The sequence below is a fragment of the Amblyraja radiata genome, chromosome 32 (assembly GCF_010909765.2).
Source record: "Amblyraja radiata isolate CabotCenter1 chromosome 32, sAmbRad1.1.pri, whole genome shotgun sequence".
In the NCBI taxonomy this organism is placed as follows: Eukaryota; Metazoa; Chordata; class Chondrichthyes; order Rajiformes; family Rajidae; genus Amblyraja; species Amblyraja radiata.
The window spans coordinates 13,091,439-13,107,665 of NC_045987.1; the positions used below are offsets into that span (position 1 = coordinate 13,091,439).

At 46.5% G+C, this 16,227-nt stretch overlaps 1 protein-coding gene across 4 annotated transcripts in view; it reads right to left on the reverse strand.

Annotated features, from left to right (window-relative positions):
- hmcn2 (hemicentin 2) overlaps positions 1–16,227 on the reverse strand; it is a 247,232-nt gene that overhangs the window by 174,173 nt on the left and 56,832 nt on the right. For 3 of the 4 annotated variants that reach the window (XM_033049218.1, XM_033049219.1, XM_033049216.1), the window contains exons 13-22: positions 15,467–15,594; positions 14,029–14,142; positions 12,178–12,336; positions 11,859–12,053; positions 10,358–10,453; positions 7,575–7,702; positions 3,606–3,750; positions 2,956–3,068; positions 1,360–1,519; positions 312–477 (exon numbers count right to left, since the gene is read on the reverse strand). In XM_033049218.1, the coding sequence (XP_032905109.1) occupies positions 312–477; positions 1,360–1,519; positions 2,956–3,068; positions 3,606–3,750; positions 7,575–7,702; positions 10,358–10,453; positions 11,859–12,053; positions 12,178–12,336; positions 14,029–14,142; positions 15,467–15,594 (1,404 nt within the window). The remainder of the gene's footprint in view (positions 1–311; positions 478–1,359; positions 1,520–2,955; positions 3,069–3,605; positions 3,751–7,574; positions 7,703–10,357; positions 10,454–11,858; positions 12,054–12,177; positions 12,337–14,028; positions 14,143–15,466; positions 15,595–16,227) is intronic. The other variant, XM_033049217.1, reaches the window with a different exon arrangement.

Below are 16,227 nucleotides of genomic sequence, written 5' to 3' on the forward strand. Positions count from 1 at the left end.
CGCTGTATGACTCATAGAGAGTAAAATACAAAGTGCTGGAGGAACTCAGCGGGTCAGACGGCAAGTATGGAATGAAGGGATTGGCGACATTTTGGATTGGGACCCTTCTTCAGACTGGTTGTAGGGGGGTTGGGGGAAGACTGATTAATAAGGATAGCAGCCCAATGTCTCAAAGGTTAGCACAACCCCACAATATGCAGGTTCCTGCCACAGGAAGCATCCACTGCAGTGGCAGTACGCTGGCTGGAGCCTGAGATGCACCTTGTTGCGACATGCGGCAGCATGCATCGATATCTGCGCAGACGCATTACCTGGCCGATGAGACTGGCAGCAGTCGAGAGTCTTTCTTCCACCTGACGATGGGAGGAGGAGAGGCCTGAACCTCGCATGGTAACATCACCTCTGTCCCAGCAGTGCCACTGATTTCAATCAGCCCACCCAAGTCCTCTGGATTCATCTCACCAATCTTTGGTTTTGCTGCAGAATACAATTCAAGACTTATGATTAATAGTAAAGTCACATTATTATTTTGCCTGTGTCTTTGGTTGCACAAGGGACCTCAAATTCAGAATTGCATTATAATGGTTATCTATATTAATGTTATTAATTTAATGTATTATTGATTCATATTGGCATAATTATATTGGATGGATATGAAGAGAATGGAGGCATAGGGAACTAATGCAGGACAGAAGATATTAGTTTATGTTGGCATCATGAATGGCATGGATAATGTGGGCCGAATGGCCTTTTCCTGTGTTGTTCTAAGGGTCTCGACCCGAAATGTCATCCACTCCTTCTCTCAAGAGATGCTGCCTGTCCCACTGAGTTACCCCAGCTTTTGTGTCTATCTTCGGTTTAAACCAGCATCTGCAGTTCCTTCCTACACACTCTAGATGTGGTAGGATGGTTCAGCTGCCTGATAGAAACATAGAAAATAGGTGCAGGAGTAGGCCATTCGGCCCTTCGAGCCTGCACCGCCATTCAATATGATCATGGCTGATCATCCAACTCAGTATATGCCTTCTCTCCATACCCCCTGATCCCTTTAGCCACAAGGGCCACATCTAACTCCCTCTTAAATATAGCCAATGAACTGGCCTCAACTACCTTCTGTGGCAGAGAATTCCACAGTAGCTGGAAGATAGTAGCTGGGACTCTTTGCATTGACACAAGTGGACAGCATGGATCTGGGGTGTGACTTCAGCTGTTAGTTTTTTATCGGTGCTCCTCACTGGGATTAATGTCTGCAACTTGTCTGCCTCAGTGTCCTGTGGTTTGGCGAGGTGTGAGTGCAATTGATCGCACTGGATGTGGACAGGTCTACATTTATTAAAACAACAGGGCGAAGCTTCTTACTATGGACAAACAGCTGGAGTTCCCGGCTGGCAAACCCCACCACGTTGGAAGCAGTGCAGACGTAGACTCCTGCATCTTCTGATGATGGGGCAGCAATCACGAGGCTCCCATTTGCGTCCGTGTTATACCGTGACTCGCCTGGGTGCAGGCGCACTCCGTCCTGCGGGGTGCATTCAGAAACAAAACATTCACAAGCTTTCAAATACTGACAGGAAAGAAACACTTCTGATAGTGGTTGCTGTATTCCCAGTGACAGTCCCACCATCCCACTACCCCAGCCCTTCTCATCTCATGCATCAATTCCAAGCTAGGGAGAAAGAAGCTGACAGGCTCCACAACTCCGTTCAATGTCCCAATAACTTGAACCAAGTCACCACGTTGGAAAGGGTCCAGAGAGGTTCTCCAGGGTATGAGGATGTCACTTGGCCTTACGGGCTCGAGTTACAGGCTGGGACTTTTTTCTTTGCAGCGTATAAAACTGAAGGGGGTCCTTATTAAGGTGTACAAGTCCACGAGGGGCACGGATAAAGTGAAGGCACACAGGCTTTTTACCGGGGAAGAGGTTTCTAACACTGGAGGGCAGAGGTTTAAGGAGAGAGGGGAAAGATTTAAGAGGGACTTCAGGGGCAACTTTTTCACTATCCGTATCTGGAAATAAGTTGCCAGAGGAAGTGAGAGAAACCAAAACAATGATGACATTTAAAAAGCATTTGGGCAAATGTATGGATAGGAAAGGTTTAGGGGGCTGTGGGGCTCATGAAGGCAAATGGGACTAGCCCAGTGTGCCATCTTGGCACCATGGACAAGGTGGGCTGAAGGGCCTATTTCAGTCTTGTACATTTCCAAGACCACTACGTTTACTCCACTGTTAGCATTCCTGATGAAGGTAGGCTGCACTCTACTTTTCAAGTTTTGTTTAGTTATCAGGGTTTTCTACAGGTCAGATGATATCAATGTAGTTCCAATAGTTAGATATGATCAGAAATATTGCACATTCCCCTGCACATTCAGAACTTCAGTTTCTAACCCGATAACTAACCTCCCCCCTCCCCAATACGCAAGACTAAGTCATCTACCCTCACCAAGAGAACCACTCAGTTACAATTATCCTGAGTAAAGTGACAGGTTCATGGATAGGAAAGATTTTGAGCGATACGAGTCAAATGTGGGCAAATGTAACTATCTTAGATCTTGTTTAGCATGGACGAGTTGGGCCGAAGGGTCCAACTCTGGATCCATTATTCTATCTCACCCATACACCAGGGGTAATTTATGGAGGCCAATTAACCTCCTAACCACTCATCTTTGGGATGCGGGAGGAAACCGGAGCACCTGATTAAAACTCGCGTGGTCACAGGGTGAACGTGCAAACTCCACACAGGGAGAACCCAAAGTCAGGAATGAACCCGGGTCTCAAGCATGTCCTTGTCCTTGAACATGTCCTTGTGAAGATGGCTTCCACCTTCACCAAAGCGAGCAACACACTTTCAGGCTTAGTATTTCCTCTGATGTCTTTACAACATGTCAACCAGTGTAAGAAACCGGACACTTTAATGACCTATTTCCCAGAAACAAGGCCTCGTGGTTCAGTCATACCTTGGACCAGACAACGGTTGGCTTTGGAGCCCCAGTGGATTCACAATGCAGAGTTACAGGCACCTCCTCTTCTGTAGTAAGGATAACGTGACCAGCCTTAATTGATGGATGTACTGTAAAACAAGGGTATCCTCAAATATCACGCACATTATCATGTCAGAAATATTCTCTATTTTGGCCCGTGCATTGACATGATGGGCCAAATGAACTCTTTGTATGTTTCTATGCCATTATTCTATGCCATCTTTGTACTGTATGTTTCTTGGCCATTATTCCTCTAAACCCTTCTTCTTCTTCTTGCGTATGGCGTGCACAGCCTAAGGTTGTAGGACACCTTGTTCTATTTGATCTTATTTGATTGCGCACGCCAGGTGGATTGCATTCGTCGAAACAGGGCGGACCACGTGAAGGTTGCAATCTCCCACCCCTAAACCCTTCCAATCCAAATATCTGTCCAAATGTATTTTAAAAGTTGCAAGTGTAGCTACCAGCTAAGAAAACTGTTCAGCACAGACTGTTGTTCATTTGCACCAAAAGCCACGCGGGTCCACGTACGCTGTGACACAGGGAGCGGGTATGTACAGCTGCTTCACTGGAGCTGGAGAGAAACCGAGCCAAAATAATCCTGCTTCGCTCCCAACACGACTCACCATGTACATTCACGGTGATGGTTTTATTAACGGATCCCATCAAATTTGTGATGGTGCAGACGTATCTCCCTGCATCTCCTCGCTCTGCCCTCTCGATGTGGAAGCTGCCGTCACTCCGGATCGACAGGCGCCTGTCCAAGCTCAACTGCAGCAAGGGAGGAGGGGGGGGTGGGGGGTGGAATACAACACAATCTCTGGAGTAAACTAGGCCTGAGCTTGTTCAGTGTAGGCGTACACCAGTACGGTGTCCTGGCACCTCGAAAAGATTAAAAACTAATTTTTTAACGTTTAATATCAGATAAAGATTACTAAAGGTAAAGAATAAATGTTATCAATTAAATTTGATGGTTGGGCCGTTTAACAGCTTAGGTAATTAATAGGGTGACAATCCGTCATAGTCACCAACAGCAAGGAACAATATGCATCCCGGCACCTTTTTGTCTACAAAATAAAAGCACTGCACTGCGGAATCACATCTCTCAGGTACGCTCAGTAACGTAGGACCCGGTTTCTTGTTTTGTTTCCAGGTCTCCCATGCCTTCTGCTTTTGTTCCCTCTTAAACTGCTCACTCTTCTGACGCAGAGAAACGTAGAAACGTAGTTGGCCATTTGTCCCTTAAAGTTTACCCTGCCATTCAAGAGCTGGTCATCTATCTCAATACCACATGACGACTCTCTCCCCATATCCCCTGATGCCTTTTGTGTCTATCCACCTTCTTCTACAATTTTACTCCTCCCCATCTGTTGTGGAGGACTCACGTATAGTATGATTTGATTTGACTAGATAGCACATAAACAAAAGCCTTTCACTGTAGATACAAGAAACTGCAGGTGCTGGTTTGCAAAACATGACACAAAGTGCTGGAGTAACTCAGCAGGTCAAGGCAGCATCTCTGGAGAACCAGGATAGGCGACGTTTTGTGTCAGGAATTAAAAATTATAAAAGGACTGGCCAAGCTAGATGCAGGAAAAATGTTCCCTATGTATGGGCGAGTCCAGAACCAGGGGCCACAGTCTTAGAATAAAGGGGAGGTCATTAAAGACTGAGGTGAGAAAAAACTTTTTCACCCAGAGAGTTGTGAATTTATGGAATTCCCTGCCAGAGAGGGCAGTGGAGGCCAAGTCACTGGATGGATTTAAGAGCTCTAGGGGCTAGTGGCGTCAAGGGATATGGGGAGAAGGCAGGCACGGGTTATTGATAGGGGACGATCAGCCATGATCACAATGAATGGTGATGCTGGCTCGAAGGGCCGAATGGCCTCCTCCTGCACCTATTTTCTATGTTTCAATGTTTCTAGGACCTTGTACCTTAGTACACATGACAATAATAATAAACCATTGCCAATCTCCAAAATATACTTGTGTGTAGGAAAGCAATGCTGTTGCTGGTTTAAATCAAAGAAGTCTGAAGAGGGGTCTCAACCCGAAACGTCACCCATTCCTTCTCTCCAGAGATGCTGCCTGTCCCGCTGGATTACTCCAGCATTTTGTGTCGATCTACGACCAAAATATACTCAATGACTTTTACTCCTCCATCTTCTAGGGTAGAGAATTACACATTCACTCAGCTCATCTCAGTCTTAAATCCCCTACCCCATATCCCGAGATTGTATCCCCTCATTTCTGAGCCCCGGCCAAAGGACACACCTTCCCTGCATCTGGTCCATCGAGCTCTGTCAGGAGTCTATACATGTCAATGTGTTCCCCTTTCACTCTGATCCACTTTCCTGAATACGTGATTTAACAAGTCATCTGTTGCCAAGAAACCACGCCCATAAACGTCCTCACATGACCTGCATGTTAAATGTTTCCGAGCAGCGATGCTCATCACTAATCTGGAACTAACTAAAACATTTCCCTTCTCAAGCCACACATATGATGAAGTTTCAGTATTAATAACTGGGGCTATGGGCAAACATGACCAACAGACCCTTGTGCCATCCTGCATAACTCTAACCTCAGTGCTGAATTACTATGGACTTTGCACTGCATACCATGACTTGCACTATCTTGACCTGGTTTACCTCAAATAACCAATCATTTACTCATTGCATATTTATCTGTGTGTTATTGCGTTAATGGGCCTGTAAATTGCAGCAAGAATTTCATTGTTCTGGTCCTGGTACAGGTGACAATTAAACACTCATGACTCTCTTGGATCTAAAGAGCTGCCACATGTACTGCAGAGAGCGTTGTGAACAGTTGCATCATGGCCTGGTACAACGATTCCAATGCTCTGCAATAGATTCAAGATTCAAGAGAGTTTATTGTCAATTGTCCCTGACAGGACAATGAAATTCTTGCTTTGCTTCATCACAACAGAACATAGTAGGCATGAATACAGAACAGATCAGTGTGTCCATATACCATTATATAAATATATACACACATGAATAAATAAACTGATAAAGTGCAAATAACAGATTATGGGCTATTAATGTTCAGAGTTTTGTCCGAGCCAAGTTTAATAGCCTGATGGCTGCGGGGAAGTAGCTATTCCTGAACCTGGTCGTTGCAGTCTTCAGGCTCCTGTACCTTCTACCTGAAGGTAGCAGGGAGAAGAGTGTGTGGCCTTTGATCATACTGCCAGCCTTTTTGAGGCAGCGACTGCGATAGATCCCCTCGATGGAAGGGAGGTCAGAGCCGATGATGGAATAGAAGATGCTGCGGGGAGTGGTAGACTCTGCCCGGACCATCAGGTGCACAGCCCTCTCCACCATCAACAGCATTTACACAAGGCTCTGCCTGAAGAGGACGGCATCTATCATCAAGGATTCACATCATCCGGCTCGTGCCCTCTTCTCACCGCCACAGTCACGTGGGAGGTACAGAGGCCCGTCGTCCCGACATACCACCAGGATCACGAACGGCAACTTTCCTACAACCATCAGATTCTTCATCCACCCTGCACAACCCTAATCTTAATAATAATAATAATAAATTTTATTTGCGGGCGCCTTTCAAAGTCTCAAGGGCACCTTACAGAAACTAACAAGAGCAAAAAAAACATATAATCGGAGTAAAATAAATAATAAAGACATCACCATTACACAAATTAAAGACAGAATTCGATCCAAAGACAAAAAATCAAAAACACAATGTGAAGAGAGAGCAGCGGCAGCTAAACCGCGCCAGGGTACACTCTCCCTTCCGACAGCCATCTTGGACACAAACTAAAATATTCACTTACCCCAACTACAGAACACTACAAACCATTTGTTTAAGAAGGAACTGCAGATGCTGGAAATTCGAAGGGAGACAAAAGTGCTGGAGAAACTCAGCGGGTGCAGCAGCATCTATGGAGCGAAGGAAATAGGCAACGTTTCGGGCCGAGCTGCACCCGCTGAGTTTCTCCAGCATTTTTGTGTACCTTCACGTCTTTACTTGTTTCTCTCTGATCTCCATCTGAAAATCTATGCCGTCAATGACATTTCTCCCTGTCTCCCGTCCCATCCCCATCCACGTTGATTTCCATCCTGCCCTTAGTGTTCACTGATACTGTTGATGGTTATTGCCACTCCACTCTGCTGGCAGCTTCACTCAAGGGCCGAAACGTTGCCTATTCCCTTCGCTCCATAGATGCTGCTGCACCCGCTGAGTTTCTCCAGCCCTTTATCACACTACAAACCATCTCTTGCACCTCCATGGACTTTAAGAAAAAATATATATATTTTCTGCACTTGTGTCTTGGTTTTAGAATATAACGTGCAATTTATGTATAATTTACTTTTGTGTGTTTGTCTAAGTTTAGTTTAGTTTATTATTGGCATGTACACTGAGGCACAGTGAAGAGTTTTTGTCTGTTTGCTATCCAGTCAAAGAGAAGGCGAAACATGAATACAATCAAGCCGTCCAGTTCCCATATCTGCAACGCTGCTGCCAGCAAGGTTCTTCACTACACCTCACCAACATTGTGCAGAGGATCATAAACTCAACTTGGACTTGAATCGTCTCCCAGAACAAACTCACCATTTTGTTGTCTTTCAACCAGTAACGCTCGGGGTAGGGATTGCCAGCCAGGATCACACAGGGCAGCATTAGCGATCGGCCCTCCAGCACGCTGACAACTGGGGCACTTTCCACCACTTCAGGGGCAACTTTAAATGGAAACAGGATGCAAACTGATGCATTTTGTATTTGCATTCATAACATAATCAATTCAGAATGTCACAATCGATTAAACGGGTTTCACCAGCAAATTCGATCACCCACCCCCAGGAAGGAAACAGAATTAGGGTGGAACGATGGGGCAGTGGTAGAGTTGCTGTCTTACAGCATCAGAGACCCGGGTTCGATCCTGACTATGGGTGCTGTCTGTACGGAGTTTGTACGTTCTTCCCGTTACCAGGTGGGTTTTTTTCCGAGATCTTTGGTTTCCTCCCACACTCCAAAGACGTACAGGTTTGTAGGTTAATTGGCTTGGTAAAATGTAAATTGTCCCTCGTGTGTGGGATAGGTAGGGTTAGTGTGTGGGATCGCTGGTCAGTGTGGACTTGGTGGGCCGAAGGGCCTGTTTCCGCGCAGTATCTCTAAACTAAACTAAAATATATTTTACTCATGTCTGAATGCTCACACTGGAACCTCTTTCCCATGGTCTCCACTTCTCAGAGCAGCTTTGTATCAGTCCACTCCACAGAACTAGATGCAATCGAGGTTATTGAAGACAGAGCTTAATAACAGAGCACTTTAGTCAAGTGAAAGAATGAGAAGCTATCTCTTTATTCTTATAACCCAAAAACATTGTGATTAGAAATGTCCCCTTGGTCCCATGTTGCAACTTGAGGGTTGTAGCCTTCTCGGCTAAAACGGAGTTGTCTGCTAATAGCATTCACCGAGTAAGCAGACCTCGTTGAGAAAAAACAATCAGGTGCCTAGGAACATAATATTGCTCACTTGTAAGACCCAGTAAATCATGAGGCCACAGACTGTACAGCTGCAAGGACATAACATATTGTAGAAAGATAAAACTAACTTTTCTAGGCCAGAGACATCTGAGATTTTGCTCAACTAAATAACCCCAGTGCCCGTACCTGGTTTAAAACAACCATAGCGACAGTTGTGTGTAGATCAGCGTGGGAGTACAGTTCATTGAGAATATCCATGCATGCTGTGAGTGAGCAGACTGGACTTCACCTCAGACTGGAGCCGCAACCGTCAAATTCTCTACACCAGGCCTCACGGTTCAGGAGACCCCAGTGTAAAAGCACAGTGTAAAACCTCACTGGTCGGTTGTTTTCATAAGTCGACAAAGCCCACGGCCGACGGCCCCTGGGGCGACGGAGCCTGAGGCTGGTGCCGGGGTCGGTGCCACTGAGAGGATCTGGCGGCGATAGTCGAGAGGCCGGTGCGGCGGTCGAAGGAGGCGCTGGCGCGACGGACAAGGACGGACCACGTGGAAGTGAGGGCGCCGCTGCCGGGGGAAGCAACAAAGGAGGACCCTGCGTGGGGGGGGACCGCTGTGAGGGGGGGGGAGGGGGGAGAACAAAGGGGGACCAAGAGCGTTACAGAGTTGACGTGGAAAAGCTTTTCCCACTGAGAGTAGGGAAGATTCAAACAAGGGGACATGACTTGAGAATTAAGGGACTGAAGTTTAGGGGTAACATGAGGGGGAACTTCTTTACGCAGAGAGTGGTAGCTCTGTGGAATGAGCTTCCAGTGAAGGTGGTGGAGGCAGGTTCGTTTTTATCATTTAAAAATAAATTGGATAGTTATATGGATGGGAAAGGAATGGAGGGTTATGGTCTGAGCGCAGGTATATGGGACTAGGGGAGACTATGTGTTCGGCACGGACTAGAGGGGTCGAGATGGCCTGTTTCCGTGCTGTAATTGTTATATGGTTATATGGTTATATGGTTATAAGAGCGGAGGTACTTTGTAACTTTGTAAGCGCCCCTTATGGGCGACTATTTGCATACCTTGGGCAAGCAAGCAAATAATTTTACTGTGACTTATCATAAAGTATTCATTCATTCATTCATTCATTCATTCATAAGCTCAAGGAGCAGAATACGACCATTTGGCCCATCAAGTCTACCCCGCCATTCAATCTATTCAATAGATAAGCCCATGGATATGCGTGGAATGGAGGTATACGGATGATAAGCAAGCAGGGGAGATTCATTGATTTTAGTGTCATGTTCAGCACAGGCATCGTGAGCAAAGGGCCTGTTCCTGTGCTGTACTTTCTCTATGTTCTCTTCGGTCATCCCTTAGATATGTGGCTCCCCCACCAGAATTGCGCAGGAATTTAAATACTCATCCTTTGCATTTACTGGGACAAATGTAAAAGACAGAATAGTTAAGAACAGATTTACTGGGCTCGTTTATCCGGTGTGAAAGCTGGCCTTCTTTATATCTATCTTCATTGGTTCAGGTCATTCTTGTGGTGGGACAAGACAACAAAGCACAGTGGTGCAGCGGTAGTGTTGCTGCCTTACAGCGCCACAGGCCCGGGTTCAATCCTGACTACGGATGCTTATCTGTACGGAGTTTGTACGTTCTCCCTGTGACGTGCGTGTTTTTGTCCGAGATCTTCGGTTTCCTCCCACACTCCAAAGATGTACAGGGTTGTGGGTTTATTGGCTTGGTGTAAGTGTAAATTGACCCTAGTGTGTGTAGGATGGTGTTAACGTGCGGGGATCGCTGTTCAGCGTGGACTTGGTGGGCCGAAGGGCCTGTTTCCACGACGCATCTCTGAACTTAACTAACGGGCTGCACTGTTCCCTCCTCTGCTCTCACATTCCCGGACTCACCAAGACCAGTGATGGTCAGTGCCACCTCCACACGGATCGCTCCAAACTGGTTCTGCGCCTCACAGACATACCTGGCTTCATCATCCAACCACACATCTGCAAGCAGGAACGAGCAGGCATAAGTCCAGCACCATGTGTGTAGGGAAGTGACTGCAGATGTTGGTTTAAACCGAAGATAGAAACAAAAAGCTGGAGTAACCCTGCGGGACAGGCAGCATCTCTGGAGAGAGTGAGTGACGTTTCAGGTCGTCTGAAGAAGAGTCACCCATTCCTTCTCTCCTTAGTTACTCCAGCTTTTTGTGTCAATCTTAAGTCCAGCACCAGCTGGGATGGCGAGCACCAACAGCATAGCTTGTGATAACCTTAATGTGAGGCTATTGGGATGTGTAATGGGACATTGCTACCTTTATAACAAACTCCATATAATTATATTATATATAATAAAGAAGGGTCTCGACCCGAAATGTCACCCATGCCTTCTCTCCGAGGGTGCTGCCTGTTCCGCTGAGTTACTCCAGCATTTTGTGTCTATCTTCAGTGTAAACCAACATTTGCAGTTCTTTCTTACACCATATAATTACAGCATATTATATAGTATATAATTACAGTAACCACATAGTTACCTAAAATTAGAGAATACAACACTGCGGTGTGAGGAACACCACCTCATATTTCGCTTGGGCAGCTTACAGCCCAGCGGTATGAATATTGAATTCCGTATTTTAGGTAAATTCTCCATACACCTCCCTCCCCCTCCCCTTGCCCTCTGTCTCCACACTGTATGGACCAATCACTCTAAACTGGTAGTGAGCTGCCTCCTTCTCACAGTTAATGTGGGGGTCGGACTTTCACAGGAGTCACGCTCACCAACGTCCTGTCCAACTATAATACAACGTCCCAGGCTTCTAGTCTCAGTTCAATGACTGATGAAGGGCAACTCTTCGCAGAGGTGAATAGGGAAGAGCAATATGCAATGGCCTTGCCCGCAACACTCACACTGCATGAATCGCAGCGAATTGTGTTCGCAGCCCAGACTATCACACAGACCAACCTCCCTTCTATTGACTCCATCTACACCTCACGCTGCCTCGGCAAGGCCAGCAGCATAATCAAGGACTAGTCGCACCCTGGCCACTCCCTCTTCTCCCCTCTCCCATCAGGCAAAAGGTATAGAAGTGTGAAAACGCACACCTCCAAATTGAGGGACAGTTTCTTCCCAGCTGTTATCAGACAACTGAATCATCCTACCACAACCAGAGAGCAGTGCTGAACTACTATCTAGCTCATTGGTGACCCTCGGACTATCCTTGATTGGGCTTGGCTGGCTTCACCTTGTGCTAAACGTTAATCACTTATCATGTATCCATGCACTGTAAATCTCGATTATGATCATGTATTGTCTTTCTGCTGGCTGGGTAGCACGCAAAAAAAGCTTTTCACTGTACCCCGCTACACGTGACAATAAAACTAAACTAAACTGAATAAGTAAGACTTTACTTACTCTCAATAAACAAGCTGCCAGTCTCCAGTTGACTAACTAGGCTCATTGAATCCAATCTGGAGAAGATAAGCTGCCCATCCAGTCGTTGCCAAGTGATCTGTGGGGTGGGGAATCCGTCTGCACTGCACGGCAATGTCACGTTTTTCCCAATGGCCACAGAGACGTCAGAGGGAGCCTCGGAGAACATTGGGACAGCTGAGGAACGGAAAGCGAGGTTACATCAGAGACGGCATGCCATCACCTGCAACGCCATCGTGACCATCACCAAAGATTGCCACCGAACCGTTCTGCCGATAATTATTCGAGGAGGATAACTTACAGCCGACATCTAGCATGACCTCCGCAGCAGAGCTGCCTGCTTCATTCGTTGCGACGCAGGTGTATTCTCCTGCATCGAACTCCTGCACATCCATTATCATCATTGTTCCTTGAAAGGGATGGATTTCTGCAAATGGGACCAGTGTCATCTCCAAATCACCTGTTGAGGACACAGTGATCACACCATTAATGCGGGTCAAGAAAACATCCTGGAGAATGAAGGTGTGAAGTTATTTGTCTCCCTATCATTCAGTTCTTGCTGCTGTTGTTACCATGGCAAGCCCTGAGCAAGAGGCATTATTTTTTTTTGTGGCTGATCAGAATCCTGGGGTGGGAGATTGCAACCTTCACGTGGTCCGACCTAGTTCGACGAATGCAATCAACCCGGCGTGCTCAATCAAATAAGATCAAATAGAACAAGTTGTCCTACAACTTTAGGCTGTGCACGCCATACACAAGAAGAAGAAGAAAGCTTTCAGCTTCTGCACATTGACACGGCGGCATGCTGAATCTATGCTGCAATATTTCACAGATTACATAACCCCAGGCAAGAGCGGAACTCACTATCAAAACATGGAGGGGACAGGGGACACAATTTTTTGGCGGCCGCGAGCGCATGCGCACACTCACACACATGCGCGCGCGCGAGGCTTCGGAGCAAAGATTATAGAGGAGCCTCAATCCAGCGCTAAATGCAGCTCAGCTGTGCCTGTCTCACCGGGCTAACTACAGCCCCGTCTGGACTGACGGGATACCAGCGCTGCTTCTCCGCGCTGGCCATATTTCCCGCTAGCCCAGGCAGGTTAACCTGGCGGGGATGTCGCCCACCTCTCAAAACATGGGGGAGACGTGTCCCCTCTGCCTCCCCCCCCGGATTTTCCGCCCCTGACCCCAGGTAAAACAGTGCTGCTCCCACTGTCCTCAGCAACACTATATCCACTGCTCATGCAGTCACAGGATAAGACAAGACCTTATGGATTATGAAGATCCAGCTCCATCCAGGAAACTCTTGCTTCTTTTCCCTTATCTTCTCATGATCAACTAACATGAGCTTCATAATTTTCCTGAACACTGGGATATATCTCAGTGGACAGATCAGGGGGCCCTTTCCTGTGACATTACATAACGTCACTATTTGAATTAGATAGCCCTGAGATTGTTAATTGCATGACTACCTTATTCAACATCGGCACATCATGATACAGCTGTGCAAGTTGTTGATGGGACCGCAGTTGGAGTACCGCGTGCAGTTCTGGTCGCCCAGCAACAGGGAGGATGTTATTAATTTGGAAAGGGTGCAGAAGAGATCCACCAGGATGTTACTTAGGCTTGTGGGCTTGAGTTATAGGGAGAGGTTGGATAGGCTGGGATTTTGTTTTTTGGAACATGGGAGGCTGAGGGATGACCTCATTGAGGTGTACAAGATCATGAGGGGCATGGATAAAGTGAATGCTCTCTCTATTTCCCAGGGTTGAGGATTCTAAATCTAGAGGGCGCAGGCTAAGGGGAGAGATTTAAGATGGAATCAGGGACTATTTTTTCACTCAGATGATAGTCCATATCTGGAACGAGCTGCCAGAGGACACTATAGAAGTGGATACAATGGCGACTTGTAATATATATTTGAACAGATATATGGATAAGAAGGGTTCAGAGCAAACAAATGGGACTAGTCCACTTGGCCAACTTGATCGGCATGAACAAGATGGGCCGAAGGGCCTGTGCTCGTGCTGTCGTGCTCTATGACTCCCTACCCTGTTACACACAGCACACAACTGCTGTATTTTCAGTGACACACATGCTGCTGAGTCCACCAACAGAGGTGATGTGACTTCTAGGAGATTCTAAATACCTTTGTACCACGTGACCTCGGGCTGAGGGACGCCGGTGGCTTGACATTCCAGCAGTGCCACCTCAGTGACCACCGCGAGCACCACCGGATACGGCACAGCAATCCTGGGCATCTCTGCAAAGGCACAAAAACAATGCCGTGAACACAAAACCAGACATCCCTCCTTGCAATCTGATATATCTATGAAAAATATTGAGATGATTCTGCTTTAGGGAGATGTAGACTCACCTCATGCTTGTCAGGGTTAAATTCCATTTGCCATCCCTTACAACAACTGATCTAGATCTTGTTGTAAACTTAGATATCCTTCATCACTGTGCAATACACTATTAATCTTGGTGTCATCGGCAAATGTTGTAACAATGGTAACTACATGAGATGTGAACCATTCTATCAACAACTAGAGTGCAGTCCTGAGCTACTATCTACCTCATGGAAGACACTCAGACTATCTTTAATCGGACTTTACTATTGTCTATTTACTGGACTTTATCTTGCACTAAACATTATTCCCTTTACCATATATCTGTAAATGGCTCCATTGTAAAGGGCCTGTCCCACCAGCATGCGATAGCATGCGTCTAGCGCGACCAAACGTGGTCGCTTGAGGCGTACGGCCTTGCGGGGCCAGTCCCACTTCGATCGGCGGAGGCATATGGAGTTGTGCGGGGCTGGTCCCGACATCGCGCGGGGCTCCAAAAATCTTGCACTGTCCGAAAATCCCACGCGACAACGGCCTGTCGGCCCGCAGCCGCATTGAGGCCGTACGCAGCGTCTTGACGCCAAACGCAGCATTTTGACAGCGTACGCCTAACGCGTGGCGTTGCATGATGACGTCACTGCCCGACGCCAAATTCAGTCGGCCCGGCTCCTGCCCAGCTGATTGGTGAGTATGATGTCGGGACCAACCCGCAAAACTCCTCCGCGGTTGCAACGCCTCCGCGGTTGGAATTGGGACCGGCCCCGCGAGGCCGTACGTCTGTACGTCTCAAGCCACCACGTTTGGTCGCCCTAGACGCATGCAATCGCATGCTGGTGGGACAGGCCCGTAATCACGTATTGTCTTTCCGCTGACTGGTTAGCACACAACAAAAGCTTTTCACTGTACCTCAGTATATTTGACGATAAGCTAAACTGAACTAAACATTGTCATCCAGGTCAATAATCTAAGTAATAAACAGCAGTGGGCCCTTTCATGAACACTCCACGGAATATAATTACAATAGACACTAGGTGCAGGAGTAGATAAAGAGTAGAAAAATACAAGAGAAAGATAAAGGGATCAATGCATATTGATACAATAAAATCTTAAAGCAACATCCTCCTGTCCAACACAGAGAGCATTGAATCAGACATTTACGGCCCCCTCACTCCTCCTGTCAATATCTATGTAACAACAGTTGCGATCCCTGCTCCACCCCCTGTTTGACCTCAGTACCTGTGTACATCAGGGTTGCTTCCTCCTGGGCTGTTCCAACCATATTTGATGCAAGGCAGATATATCTCCCAGCATCTTCAGGGACAGCGTCTCTCAGTATCAAAGTACCATGTTCACTGATGGAGAGTCTGAGATAAGGAATTGCACAGAATATTGATTGTTAATTGTTTATTCAGAAGGCTTAACAGTCAAACTATATACTGTATAGTTATCATATACAGTGTAGGATCTTATAGAAACATATAAAATTCTTATGGGATTGGACAGGCTAGATGCAGGAAAAATGTTCCCGATGTTGGGGGAGTCCAGAACCAGGGGTCACAGTTTAAGTATAAGGGGTAGGCCATTTAGGACTGAGATGAGGAAAAACCTTTTTCACCCAGAGAGTTGTGAATCTGTGGAATTTTCTGCCACAGAAGGCAGTGGAGGCCAATTCACTGGATGTTTTCAAGAGAGAGTTAGATTTAGCTCTTAGAGCTAACGGAATTAAGGGATATGTAGAGAAAGCAGGAACGGGGCACTGATTTTGGATGATCAGCCATGATGATATTGAATGGTAATGCTGGCTCGAAGGGCTTAATGTCCTACTCCTGCACCTATTTTCTATGTTTTTATGTTTCCATAATACTCCTCTGATCTTGTAATCTAGACTGACTTCCAGAAGCTTTTACAAAGTGGATACATCACATCAGTGTAATATATTGAATGCCCAAATATAGAAATATATTGCTTATATCCTGATGAAGTATTTACTACTACAG